General features: G+C 42.4%; 1 protein-coding gene across 1 annotated transcript in view; it reads left to right on the top strand.

The window, feature by feature from the left end:
* Positions 1-15,505, top strand: part of LOC126195084 (protein borderless) — a 444,253-nt gene that overhangs the window by 359,471 nt on the left and 69,277 nt on the right. Inside the window, exon 6 of the mRNA XM_049933546.1 lies at positions 14,643-14,833. Coding sequence (XP_049789503.1) covers positions 14,643-14,833 — 191 coding nt within the window. The remainder of the gene's footprint in view (positions 1-14,642; positions 14,834-15,505) is intronic.

Below are 15,505 nucleotides of genomic sequence, written 5' to 3'. Positions count from 1 at the left end.
GGCTAAGTCCGAAATATGGCATGCTGAAAGACCAAATTTTCGTGCACGGCTTTTTGGAACATATTGATTCCGTCATTGTGTAAGGTTTTGAGGGCACAACAACAACTGTGTAAGCTGCCAAATATTTATAGTTTAATGTTGCAATCTTATCACAGAAATACACGCGTTTACACAGTTTACAATGTGACAATGTTAGACAGTTGTCAAACGAACGCATCTCGTCCTCAGAAAGTGAAATAATCCTAAACACAACAATGGTAAATTTTAACTACAATTTCTTTACAAAATTATTCTTACGACTATGTCATGATGTTGGCCAGTACTACGATAAATCATCTGATTCCAGTTAAAAGTTCGGTACTAATTAGGATGACACTCAAGTCTGCGGAGGATGGTTAGTTTTGTGACAAGTTGAGCAAAAGATTACCCGAGATCGGCCGAGTTTACAGTTGACGCAAGGTGGTGAACCAACAAGTTTATGCTTCTGCTCGCGGTATTTACCTTAGCTGCGATGAGCTGTCGTCTGCATGGCTACTCTCGACCTCTGAATTTCTATAAAAACTAATTAAGCCTTTGCTGATTTTTCCGGCAGGAATTCACCCTATGTTTCTCATTATGCGAGAAAACATGTACTCATCCCTAGTCTAGGAATATGGCGATATGCACGAGCATGGCTGGAGCAGCGTGCATATTAAAATGCCCTCTCAGTCCTCGCAAGAACAATTAACTAACTAGCTGGTTCGTTTCTCCACAGTTGGAGCTCAGCGACACTACAGCTAATATCTAGCTGAATGTCAGCTTCAGTGAATGCAGTGTCCACACGAATTTCTCCTCTGCTTCGTACAGAGCGTTATGAGCACTGTTCTGCACTTGACGCCAGTTCAGAGAAGAGTCCCCGAAAATTCTGCTCTTGTCTTTCTCATAGCCGAACTGTCTCCCCACATGGGTTCTTTCGTTCTCCAAGTCACAACTTTTTTCGACCAGTAGGGGCGTTCCTCTTAGTTTGTGGAAACTCTTTCTGCCAATCGCAAGGCCCCTACCATTAAACTGCATCGAAATCTCGGTACTCTACTCCTTCCTAGTTGGTTTCCGACAATTGGACGTTTTGTGCCCGCTCCAGACGCCTAAAAGTTACATGCGTACAACACATATTTACCACTCGCAGTTTGCATGATTAACTGCATCACTGGTTTTATTCGTATCCATTTGGAATACTGAAACGCAGTTTTCTAAAGCTTCTTTCCGTCCTGCTTCTGGTGGCCCATTACTTGCTCTCCAGTATGCATCATGTCTGGTGGCTGACTCCCGCGGCAGGACGCCCCCTAAGAGCTTACAGTATTGCCTCCCATGGTGCGGCCTCTGCTTCTGCCTGCTCCTGCTTCCACACAAAACGTTTCCTCGTTCTGCTTGTTTCACCTTCTCCTCACTGACATGCATTATATAGGAGCGATGTGGTAATACTGTCGATTGAGTGTCATCCCTTTTGCATTATATACTTATAGGCAAATATGCTCATTACGACCAAAGTAGGTTGGGTGTCATATTCGCCTTCCCGTTATGATGGATAAAACTCTTATGTAAGATGCGAAATTGACCTTCATTTATTCTGCCACCTTACAATTGCACTGTCTTGCATGGACTGATATGCTGGTGGAAACGGAATGTGTCGCACTTTGCCTGACCTGAACTCATTTATTATACCTGCTCAATGATCCAACCTAACTTCAGTTACATCTTGTGACGATGCCAATTTAGTTTAAAAGTGTTGTGATTATATAGGGATTCTTCTGTTTTAACCAGATATGTTTCATCACATTTATATGCGTGTGCTTTCTGTATAAGATGTTTCACTGTATGAACAACAGGGCTGACTAGAGGACAATCAACAAGAAAATAATCCAAAAGAAACATATGTCCGGAAACCAATGGTTTGCCCCATACGACCTCTTATGACTGAATACACGAAAACATTATAACAGAGCCCCAAACGATCCACATTGCACATATGCACTTGAGGACAAACACGATAGAATAAGGTTTCTTTCTGATGGGCCCACAGTGTGTACCAGGGCAAAGAAGACATGTATTATACCTGTTCTGAGATTTTCCTCAAATTGACACTTCATTAGCTCGTTACGTTTACATCACGATCAAGTGATGCTGCAATGACTGTACAACATTTTTTTTTGTAACATTATACATAAAGGTATATTGCTTACCCCCATGTTAGTGGTTGTTTGTTCTTCAACATATACTACAATATATTCTGTTATAAGAGTATCTAATAAGTAGGATGTAAATGGTAAAAAAAAAATTTTGGCCATGTAGATGAGAATATAAACTGGAAAAACACGTATTTGTGCTCTTAAAACGAGTCACTTCATCCAAGTTTGCGTTTAGAATTGTTGCAGATATTTGGCAGAGGCAAATCAATAAGTTAACATGTAAGCGACGATCAAACAGTTGGAGTTTGAAGGCTGCACAATTCAGAAACGGTATGACAATCATGCAAAATCGACGGTAGAATTGAGACAATCATCCTACCGCTGCACTAGGTTGAAGATACCCGTTTTCTAAAATATCCTGACCTTCTGCGTGCAGAAGTACGTAACCACCTGCTGAACATCTTGTGACGCGAAGCGATCGACAGGCATAGTAGAGACCCAGCGTAACCCATGTATGCAAAGCTCCGTCAGATTTTCACTGTGGTTTGGTATGGTGACGAATCGAAGAAATAGCCCTCGTACTTCAGAATATACGGAACGAAATGGATTACCACAAACATGTTTGCCTGTGACCAAGAGGAAAACCTTTAAACGACGTAAAAAAGTATTTTAACGATTCTCTTACGTTCTCTGTAATACTTATTAATGTATCGCTGTGCAGATGTTCATGGTCATTCTGTGTCTCCACAGCCAAATAATATAAAGGTTAAAAAACGACCACAATGGTATTTCAGGTGCGTTTATTACGGCAAAACCAGATTCGTTCTGAATGAACATCTGCAGGTGACCTGTAGTTCGGCAAGACACAGATTAGGCTAAAAACTTATATCTCATACACGTAATGTTTGATAGGCAACGCACATCGAAGAATGACCAACGGTTTTCGTAACTAACCCTCACAAGGTCTTTTCCTCAAATTGTGCCTCCACAACTGAACGTTCATTACAGCTGACTGCCATGCGGAGGGCCTGGCCACAATTTCCGCTTTCCCTTGGTGGGAGGACTGGTACGGAGTGCATTCTGCTTCTATGGACCAGCTGAGCAACTCGACCGCTTAGTAGTGGCTCCAACGTCGAGTAACCCAAGAACGATCGGGAGAGCTTTGTGCTGACCACATACCCCCCCCCCCCCCCAATACTGCATCCAGTGAGGCCACTGGCAAAGGATGACACGGCCGTCGGTCGGTCTTGACTGACCCGTCTAGAACCAGGGCACAGAACTTTGAACTTATTCTCAAAACCCAAGCATCTTGTTATTTTCCCAGCAGGTACTGCAGGCTGTGCTAGTTCCAGGCAGTCGATGAAGTGTTTCTGTGTGCTCGCCTTGTTTCATTATGTGTCTTTTAGCGTTATATGTAGCAATAAGACTTTTGAGTCATTTCAGTGGAACATTTCTACCATTTTTTTGAGAATTACTTACGAAGCAAATTGTTGAATTTCGACGTGAGTTATATTTCGTATATTACATGTATGTTTTAATATCTTTTAGGTTAATCTGCATCTTATTGAACTACATGTCATCTGGATATATCCATTTAGAATAAATGCGATGATGGCATAACAAAAGCACCTAAAGTACAGTTATAACGGTTCATATTAACATTTGTATCGCTTTGCATTAAATATTCTTTTTTAGTTACCCTGAATTTTAACGTACATTTGTTTTATTTAGAGGCTATACGCGTGGAAACGTCGGCAGTGCCAGCACACATCCCACTGATTGAGGGCAAACAGTAGATAAGAAATCTGCTGCTATCAACTTTTATTGCTAATGTTATGTGGCAGCTTTTCCCCAAAATTGTCTAGCAATTTATTTCATGATATTGCATCTCATTCCATTTGGTCCATGCAGTCGATCTCTTTTCCTGCAACATAACTGTATACGTTATTCAATACTACCAGAGACTGCCCAGCTAATAGCTTCTTCTCTGCCCGTCTTTTGTTACAGTGAGAGTGTTGTTATTTTCTGCAGAGCTGAAAGCTTCCAAGTGGGCTGCGCCGACTTAGAAGTTGCATTGAAAGAGCCAGGAGAAACCATAAACGTGTACAGAGCTGAGGACTGACTTCAGAGCAGTAGTCTAAAGGGAATTCACTTCGCCAACCCCCGCACTCGGGGCTGTACAAAGAGCCAGCTATCTGCCAAACACAATATTGTTCGAGAGGCAGGGTAGAATCCTTTTCAAAAAGATAAAAATCTAAGCCAGAGACGGTAGAGTGTAAGATCCACCGTTTGCCTCGGCAGCCACGCCACGAAACAACGTCCGTTTCAAATACCTTAAACAGGTTTTCTGATTGATTCATAATGGTTATTTCTGTAGAGCACATGCTTCCTCGTGCGTGTCTACGTGTAAGCCTCTCTGTTTGTCAACTTCAGAATAGTACCAAAGACTAGGAGAGGTTTTCTGGCTCTCTCCTCACGCCACAGTACTATTAGTTAATCATAGCAAATACCGCAGGACTAGGAGTTTTTTGACCTTCTTAAAAAATTGCTACTGACTGGAGCACGCGCCGGCCGAAGTGGCCGTGCGGCTCTAGGCGCTGTAGTCTGGAACCGCGAGACCGCTACGGTCGCAGGTTCGAATCCTGCCTCGGGCATGGATGTGTGTGATGTCCTTAGGTTAGTTAGGTTTAACTAGTTCTAAGTTCTAGGGGACTGATGACCATAGCTGTTAAGTCCCATAGTGCTCAGAGCCATTTGAACCATTTTGTTAGGATAGAGATCACTTTCTGCAGCAGGTGGGAAGCGTAATTCAACACGTGGTGTCATATAGGACGATGTCTCAATTTTAGTACACAGTACAAAGGCCATGGTGGTCTCAGAATCTTCAGCTGTTACTGCTGCCGTCTTCCACCTTTATGTTGTATGGATGTGGTCAGAATGGGCTGGCAATGCAGGGACCAGTTCGGTAGGGACGCGATGTTAGTTAACTCCCATCAGCAGGTAATTGCTTAGTTTTAATATCTCGTAGCCAGCAGGTTACTTCCACCCTGCACTTTGGCGATCTTACTGATGTTTTTGTTTCTCTGGGTTCTTTCTTCAGTCCACTAACCATTCTTGCAGTCATAGGTCCTACCCGTGATTTATTCTCGAAATCATGCTTTATCGTGTTCTTACACCTGTGTCAGCGTTAGCCCCCACATTTATATTCCCTTGTCTGTTTATTAAATGTTCTCTTGCTTTTTTCAGTGGGTAATTCATAACTTGACGGTTTACGAGTATTATAATAAACCTGATTGGTACAATGGTCTCTTGTTTCTGTTGTAGGCAGTGACTTCCCTTTCAATAATATATCCATGTGTGATGTCGTACCCGTATTTTCATGCTTTATTGGGCCTGTTGTGTGAAGAAGTCCGTGACTTCCTGTCGCACATCATCGACCAACACGGATCTTCGACCCTTCAAGGCCTTTTTGTAAGGTAAGGATGTGATAATCTAGCGGGACAGATCAGGAATGCAAGGCGGATGCTCGAGAGTATCACATTTGTCCATAAAGGACGAGGCAGGCCTCCCAGATCGACCGGTGTCTTTTGTCGAACCGAAACCGGCATCGAGCTTCGTGGACCATTCCACAATGGTGGTTTTCGACACACATGCTGCCTGATCCACATCCTTCATTGTCCGATGAATGTCCACCGGTGTTTGTCATTTGGCAGCCAAGAAAACAATATCAGCACCTTGATACTCTTTGGACGCATTTGGTAACAACGTCACCATAGTTCGCATTTCCGCAGTCACCGTGCGCACGTCGGAAAGATACGAATCCCAAGCTTGTCCCTTGTCTACATGTCCATGCTTACATACCCGTATCGGAGTCGCATTACGTTGCACAAATGATGGGGAAACGTCCTCAAATGGAAATATTTCGATCCCTCCTTTTTGATCGTATTTTCATTCAGTAATGTCACGTAGAATTATGTTCAAGTCGGGGCGTGGAATGTCAGAAGCTTGAACGTGGTAGGGAAACTAGAAAATCTGAAAAGGGAAATGCAAAGGCTCAATCTAGATATAGTAGGGGTCAGTGAAGTGAAGTGGAAGGAAGACAAGGATTTCTGGTCAGATAAGTATCGGGTAATATCAACAGCAGCAGAAAATGGTATAACAGGTGTAGGATTCGTTATGAACAGGAAGGTAGGGCAGAGGGTGTGTTACTGTGAACAGTTCAGTGACCGGGTTGTTCTAATCAGAATCGACAGCAGACCAACACCGACAACGATAGTTCAGGTATACATGCCGACGTCGCAAGCTGAAGATGAACCCATAGAGAAAGTGTATGAGGGTAATGCAGTATGTAAAGGGGGACGAAAATCTAATAGTCATGGGCGACTGGAATGCAGTTGTAGGGGAAGGAGTAGAAGAAAAGGTTACAGGAGAATATGGGCTTGGGACAAGGAATGAAAGAGGAGAAAGACTAATTGAGTTCTGTAACAAGTTTCAGCTAGTAATAGCGAATACCCTGTTCAAGAATCACAAGAGGAGGAGGTATACTTGGAAACGGCCGGGAGATACGGGAAGATTTCAATTAGATTACATCATGGTCAGACAGAGATTCCGAAATCAGATACTGGATTGTAAGGCGTACCCAGGAGCAGATATAGACTCAGATCACAATATAGTAGTGATGAAGAGTAGGCTGAAGTTCAAGACATTACTCAGGAAGAATCAATACGCAAAGAAGTGGGATACGGAAGTACTAAGGAATGACGAGGTACGTTTGAAGTTCTCTAACGCTATAGATACAGCAATAAGGAAATAGCGCAGTAGGCAGTACGGTTGAAGAGGAATGGACATCTCTAAAAAGGGCCATCACAGAAGTTGGGAAGGAAAATATAGGTACAAAGAAGGTAGCTGCGAAGAAACCATGGGTAACAGAAGAAATACTTCAGTTGATTGACGAAAGGAGGAAGTACAAACATGTTGCGGGAAAATCAGGAATACAGAAATACAAGTCGCTGAGGAATGAAATAAATAGGAAGTGCAGAGAAGCTAAGACGAAATGGCTGCAGGAAAAATGTGAAGACATCGAAAAAGATATGATTGTCGGAAGGACAGATTCAGCATACAGGAAAGTCAAAACAACCTTTGGTGACATTAAAAGCAACGGTGGTAACATTAAGAGTGCAACGGGAATTCCACTGTTAAATGCAGAGGAGAGAGCAGATAGGTGGAAAGTGTGGTGTCACCGCCAGACACCACACTTGCTAAGTGGTAGCTTTAAATCGGCCGCGGTCCATTAGTACATGTCGGACCCGCGTGTCGCCACTGTCAGTGATCGCAGACCGAGCGCCATGACATGGCAGGTCTCGAGAGACGGACTAGCACTCGCCCCAGTTGTACGGACGACGTAGCTAGCGATGCACACTGACGAAGCCTCGCTCATTTGCAGAGCAGATAGTTAGAATAGCCTTCAGCTAAGTCAATGGCTACGACCTAGCAAGGCGCCATTAGCATTACATAGCTTGTATCTAAAGAGTCTCACTTGTATCGTCAAGAGCGATGTACCACAAGGATGGATTAAAGTTAAGTATTCCAGGAGCTACGTACTTTTCTTTATAGCATTCATTACGTATCCTGTTTCAAACCTATCTACTAGCCTGCGTGAGTTAACGCGTGCCTTTCGGTTACCCGTCACTGTGGACTGGCTGTCTTGTCAGTCCACAACAGAAAGAATACATTGAAAGCCTCTATGAGGGTGAAGATTTGTCTGATGTGATAGAAGAAGAAACAGAAGTCGATTTAGAAGAGATAGGGGATCCAGTATTAGAATCGGAATTTAAAAGAGCTTTGGAGGACTTACGGTCAAATAAGGCAGAAGGGATAGATAACATTCCATCAGAATTTCTAAAATCATTGGGGGAAGTGGCAACAAAACGACTATTCACGTTGGTGTGTAGAATATATGAGTCTGGCGATATACCATCTGACTTTCGGAAAAGCATCATCCACACAATTCCGAAGACGGCAAGAGCTGACAAGTGCGAGAATTATCGCACAATTAGCTTAACATCTCATGCATCGAAGCTGCTTACAAGAATAATATACAGAAGAATGGAAAAGAAAATTGAGAATGCGCTACGCGACGACCAGTTTGGCTTTAGGACAAGTAAAGGGACGAGAGAGGCAATTCTGACGTTACGGCTAATAATGGAAGCAAGGCTAAAGAAAAATCAAGACACTTTCATAGGATTTGTCGACCTGGAAAAACCGTTCGACAATATAAAATGGTGCAAGCTGTTCGAGATTCTGAAAAAAGTAGGGGTAAGCTATAGGGAGAGACGGGTCATATACAATATGTACAACAACCAAGAGGGAATAATAAGAGTGGACGATTAAGAACGAAGTGCTCGTATTAAGAAGGGTGTAAGACAATGCTGTAGCCTTTCGCCCTTACTCTTCAATCTGTACATCGAGGAAGCAATGATGGAAATAAAAGAAAGGTTCAGGAGTGGAATTAAAATACAAGGTGAAAGGATATCAATGATACGACTCGCTGATGACATTGCTATCCTGGGTGAAAGTGAAGAAGGATTAAATGATCTGCTGAACGGAATGAACAGTATAATGAGTACACAGTATGGTTTGAGAGTAAATTGGAGAAAGACGAAGGTAATGATAAGTAGTAGAAATGAGAACAGCGAGAAACTTAACATCAGGATTGACGGTCACGAAGTCAATGAAGTTAAGGAATTCTGCTACCTAGGCAGTAAAATAACCAATGACGGACGGAGCAAGGAGGACATCAAAAGCAGACTCGCTATGGCAAAAAAGGCATTTCTGGCCAAGAGAAGTCTACTAATTTAAAATACCGGCCTTAATTTGAGGAAGAAATTTCTGAGGATGTACATCTGGAGTACAGCATTGTATGGTAGTGAAACATGGACTGTGGGAAAACCGGAACAGAAGAGAATCGAAGCATTTGAGATGTGGTGCTATAGACGAATATTGAAAATTAGGTGGACTGATAAGGTAAGGAATGAGGAGGTTCTACGCAGAATCGGAGAGAAAAGGAATATGTGGAAAACACTGATAATGAGAAGGGACAGGATGATAGGACATCTGCTAAGACATGAGGGAATTACTTCCATGGTACTAGAGGGAGCTGTAGAGGGCAAAAACTGTAGAGGAAGACAGAGATTGGAATACGTCAAGCAAATAATTCAGGACGTAGGTTGCAAGTGCTACTCTGACATGAAGAGGTTAGCACAGGAAAGGAATTCGTGGCGGGCCGCATCAAACCAGTGAGTAGAATGACGACAAAAAAAAAAAAAAAAAAAAAAAAAAAAAAAAACAAACAAAAAAAAAAGTTTTCACTTCTCTAAAAGAGCTATAAGAATAATATGTAGCGCTCACCCACGATCATTTTACAGACGTCTGTTTCAGGAGTTTAGCATTTGCTTTGCAGTTGTATTTCATCGTGAAGTTTGTTTTAATTAACGCGTTATAGCTCGAGAGGAAGAGTGACGTACATAATTACTATACAGGAAGAAAAAATTACATTCATTATTCCACCTTAAGGGATGAAAAATGATGCCATCGAAAGGTTTGATCCATTAGTCAATGACATAAAATGTCTGACAGACAGCAAAATTCAGTTTGATAACAAAATAGCAAAGTTAAACTTGAGAAAGCATTTCCTTCCCAACTCGTTCTGTTGCAGAGAAGAATTTCCGTTTGCGTAATATTGAAATGTACCTTTCGAACGTTCCTCGGACGTTCTGTATCGTCGTACGAAATTACCCTCGCGGCCGCGGCCAGAATCCACGCAGTATATCCATTTGCATCGTGAAAGAGAAATCACGTGACGTACAGCTCCGTGTATTTTATTAGAAACGTTTACTTGCAGACGCGTATTAATTTTCTGCTCTGCCACACCATCAAATCCGTCTAAATAAGGGTCGCCATCCTCGCTTTGACTCGCGAGAAAGGGTTCTTTCAGAACTCTCTAACATTCTGTGTGGTGTCTGTTTGTTCTATATCGTGTCTCCCTACCACTTTCGCTCAACAACTCGAATTGCATTAATTAAAAGCCCTCTACCAATCCACCTGCTTTCAGGAAAGATTCCGTGATCCGACCAGCGGACTGGAATGCGTTAATCGCTAACAGTTCCTGCACCGCCTCAAACTGTCTTCTAACAACTTACGCCGATAGTCCACACAGCAACAAAGCAGGATCCGGCTGAGATGGGCGAGCGGTTCTAGGCGCTTCAGTCCGGAACCGCACGACCGCTACGGTCGCAGGTTCGAATCCTGCCTCGGGCATGGATGTGTGTGATGTCCATAGGTTAGTTAGGTTTAAGTAGTCCTAAGTTCTAGAGGACTGATGACCTCAGATGTTAAGTCCCATAGTGCTCAGAGCCATTTTTGAACAAAGCAGGAATGCAGTTCAAACTCAAAGGGGGACTGGAGATAGAGATACACAGATAGATAGATGGATACATAGAGCGGTGACACAATGGTTAATGGGGAACCACAGGATCACGGAAGAAAATATTGCTAAATTCAGGATTTTTTTCCTCGGTACTGGAATGTAGTAGACAAATGGGGTTTGCTGTAACGAATAAAACATACGTCGAAGCTTTGCTTGGCATTTTTTATTGAAAAGTATTAATATCTTCATTGTGTGACTGGGATTTTTTAGGCAGCTCTGAAAGGAGGTAGATCAATGGTTGTTACTGTAACTCCGTTTGTGGTTACCTGCAACATGGAATTAACGTATCATTCTGATCCTTACAGATATAATTTTAGTTCATCTTACGGAAATGTAAAAATGTTCTGGGACCTCTCTTTTTAAGCTGAAACAAATACTAAATATCAACATTTAAAACATCGGCTTCTATGAACTAAAGAGACTTCAATTATCTTTAAAGTGGACAAAAAATCATTAAAATCGGATGAAAATTGTAGCGTGGACGAGGACAACCATGCCGAAAAACATGGTTTTGAGAAAAACGCGTTAAAAGTTTTACAAGTATTTATCATATATGGACAGAGCTTGAAATTTACGGACATCATCGACGCCTAGTCCATAATGATTATGGCCCTGGCTAATGGATGCTCGCTGTCTGCTACTTTGACCTCATAAGCCCTCAGTTTCGTCCTCAAAGTCCTTTTCGTCGCCGAGGGCATCGCTGCTGGCGTCTCTGTCTTCACAGAATTGGCACATTTCATAGCCGGTTTTCATTAGTAGGGCATTTGTCATGTGTATTAATGCGATATGGGCTACACTGAATAGACATACGGCCAAATTTTAAGCAGTGTTGACAATTTCACTTCGACTGGATGTTATTTTTTGAGCGTACCTCCAAATGAGACTATTGAAACTTTCGTTCACATTTTGAGTAAAATGACCCACACAACGCTCCAACAAATCAGGTTTACTCAGATTAATATAAATAGGGGTATGGCATCGATGACGATTTGTGGCAACCGGTTCTCTAACGCTGAGGCGTGTCGTGCCCGCTCGGTTTGAAACGCTCACAGAATCGTTACTTTTTGGAGTTCGCGCATAATATTTTGGGGAATAATTTTGCAATGTATTTTTCAATGTATTTTTCCGGCCGTCGCCCTGTCGTTCCCCCTTAACACAATGCACTCGCATTCGGGAGAACGACGGTTCAAATCTGCGTCCGCCCATCGTGATTTAGGTTTTCTGTTATTTCCCTAAATCGCCCCAGGCAAGTGCCGGGATGGTTCCTATGAGAATGGCACGGCCGATTTCCTTCCCTATCCTTCCGTAGTCTGAGCTTGTGCTCGTCTCTAGTGACCTCTTTCGAGCGAACAAATCTCCGCTCACTAATTCACGACACTAGGTAAGAAAAATAGGAAAGTACGTGACCAGAAATCAACGCTCGCGCACGGGATCGCACTTTAGAATGCTTTGTAAAGTTTACATATTGGAAAAATAACTTCATTGATCACGCTAACTCTACAACTCCGAAAAGATAACCACTTTAAAACACAGTCTCCGCCCCAGAGGGCCAACGCTTTGACACCTCATTCCCACGAGAGCTGAAGGCCGACTTACCAATTGGACGATCTTCGAAAGCTCTCCACAAAATTATGTACCATGCAGACCTTTCAGTCAACCAGCAAAATGCAGGTATTCTCATTTGCTATTTCCTACTCCTGCTTACATCACTTTTTCAACAACAGGTGTTAAGGCACAGATTGTTTTGTGTTACTAGCTGCTGATCTCGGCGTTTCCCGGGTAGTATCTGCCACACAAAGTGACTGCATCTGTACCTTCTTGATACAGCGAATGCATGCCGCATGGGAAACTGCAATCGCCTTAAATGGAAGGGCATATTTGTATCACTGGGTGTCAACGGAATGTCACGAATATGTACGTCTTCACCTGTGTAGAAAGTTGATTATTTTTCCCATTTCTTGTTACGTTTTGCGATGAGTGTCGTATTGTGTTTTTGGAGACTTCCTCTTCTGTTTTTTCAGACAAATTTTCATTGTTTCAAACTATCACACTTCAGGAAATCTCGTGTTCTGCTCAGTTTTTGAACGGACCGTGATCTAGCGATTTTTGTTGTTACTATATCCATGACCTGCCTTAGCATTTGAATGCCATTATGGATTTTAATAATAAAAATCACTGCTAAACACGGACTAAAATGTATTTTACTGTACATGTGATAAGTAACAACGGCAACGAATCAATGAATAAGTGTTTACTATCATGTTCTGTCAAATTGTCGAGCTTCCGCACGTCCCGCGATCTAGTGGCGTCTGACGGTATTATCTCCAAGACGGGTATTGTCGCTGTGATTTATTCTAGGGACAGGATTTATGCTCAATTTACCACGATGTATTTAGTTTGTTAGGCATTTAATTCTTTATTAACTATCTTCGTATATCTGAGTATAGAAATTTGAAGTAAATAAATCAAACATGAACTCTGAAGTATATATATATATATATATATATATATATATATATATATATATATATATATATATATATATATATATATATATATATATATATATATACCCAAATATTCATTATGGGATCGTGTAGATATCTGAAGTAAATCGGCTAAGAATTGTTAGAGACTTTTGGTAACAACCTTTTCCGTTCGTATATTATATGGATATAGGTTAAATGTCAGGTTGCGAAGTCTTATGTAGGTAGTGATATTCCTCTTTCCTTAAAGGTAAAGTGTGCCAAATTTCATCATGATCAGAACAAAATTGTAGATTTTTATGAATTACAAAAAAAAAAAAAAAAAAAAAAAAAAAAAAAAAAAAAAGCGGACACTTTTCATTGTATATATAGATTTAGTTGCCTGACAGGTCAGCCTAGAGGTCTACAGCAACCACTTATTTAGGAGAATAGGAGGAAGTTCAGCCTTTCTTCCTCAGGCCGAATCCAAATATCCTTCCCCCACCAGCTGGAAGCTACAGTAACAGACAGTTCTAGCATATCCGGAAGGCCAGGAAATGTGAGCATATGTGACAGGCGATGGGCAGGAATTAGTAATTCACATCTGCATAGAAAATAAACAAACATAAAAAAATTAAGAAAAAATCTTTATCAATGGTCAACACGCAGCCGTATTTACATACCAATGTGTAACATTAATGTGAAATGACACATCATGCGACTAATAAGCCTAGGTGCGCTCCGTATGTAGTGCAACACATTATTTTCCTGATAGTATGTTGCTTTTATTCAGGATTCCAGTACACCATATTATTCCCCACTCTTTTGCCTACAAAACCCTATTTTGTCAACATCATCTCCGTTCAGCGCGACGTCCTTACTCCAGCTTACTGGCAGGCCCTATATGCACCACTATACTGAACGGCGTCGGATCCAACGTCTTGCAGGTGGACGAGTTGTCAGCACTACTAACAGAGGCGTCCATCTTAGCAGCGATGTGCTTCATTGTGATTCGTCGATCACCTCGAATAAGAGTGTCCGCACGTTCCAACATTGCAGGAGTCACAGCTGTGTGGCCGGCCAACACCCCAAGACCGAACAGGATTGAGCAACATTTGTGCGATGATGACAGACGTCTCGCTCAACGACTCACTATGCTCTTGTTCACGGCCAGGTCTCCGTGGCCATTCTGCAAGCGCGTACGAATATAGGCGATGCTCTGGTTTTCCTCCAAAAGAAACTCAATGACAGTTCTATGCTTGTAACCGACTTCCATTACAGACGCCATTTTGAAGGCGATCTATAGCGCCGCCACCAAGCGGAACTTCACGAAACTATAGGGGCTGTTCCACAACAAATTCGGAATTTTTTCAACCGAAATTGGCCGAGAAAAACAAAATGTGTTGTATTCTTTATTGAACGCCACTTGTACAAATGATCCATGGAACACGAAACTAGCTATCTAACTGCAACAACTGACCTGAGCTGAGGTGTTGACCGTGCGTCTGGTTGCGGCGAGTGTTGCAGACAAGGCCAAGGTGGTGTACGCGGCGCGCGAGATCTTCCTGCCGTATGGCCGGCCGGCCGTGCTGGACTGCCACTTCCGGGCCAACCCGCCGCTCACCAACCTGCGCTGGGAGAAGGACGGCTTCCTGTTCGACCCGTTCAACGTGCAGGGCGTCTTCTCGCGCAGGAACGGCTCCCTCTACTTCAGCAAGGTGCGTGTGCCAGACTGTCTCCAGGTGAGCTGAATGTCGCGGGACGTCCCGTTTTCTTTGCTGTCATGACCCGAGCAGCGTAAGCCTTACACAGGACACCAAACGTCCCGAGTTTTGGCGCTGCTGACAATTAGAAATATTGTGCGCATTCACTTAAATGGTGGCAGAATACTTTCTAAAACACTCAGCGTCTTGTCTTCCAATTTTGTATTATTACCACTACACGGTTGTTTTCTGAGCAGTGATTCAACTTCTCACAACCCTCCCAGGCCCCTATTTTCACCCACTGACTGGACTCTACGTAAATCAGCACACCAGTTAGCAATCAGTATTGCACTTCCCTTCTGTGGTGGTGACCGAACCTTGCGCCCGTCCACTTCTTCGTTTCGTGCTTCCTTTTATAGTGAGTAACAAACATCGGAGGCAGGTGACATTTAGGTGTCTGCACGACACCCACTGATGTCCTCAGTTCGTCCAAAGGCCCTACGACAGGTACGTAATTTGTAGAAAATCTATTTATTACAAAATACAGTAAACAGAAACGATCTGAATGAAACTACATGTTAATTAGTTACATCAAGTAACTAAAGTAACAATCCTGAAAACTAATGTGTCTTAAGTTTTAAGCTTACAATTAGCATACTTGAGAAAAGTAAAGCATACATTTCTTTC

This window comes from Schistocerca nitens, chromosome 7 (genome assembly GCF_023898315.1).
Source record: "Schistocerca nitens isolate TAMUIC-IGC-003100 chromosome 7, iqSchNite1.1, whole genome shotgun sequence".
Taxonomy (NCBI): domain Eukaryota; kingdom Metazoa; phylum Arthropoda; class Insecta; order Orthoptera; family Acrididae; genus Schistocerca; species Schistocerca nitens.
The sequence above is the reverse complement of the archived record's forward strand: the minus strand, read 5'-3'. Positions and strand labels throughout refer to the sequence as shown.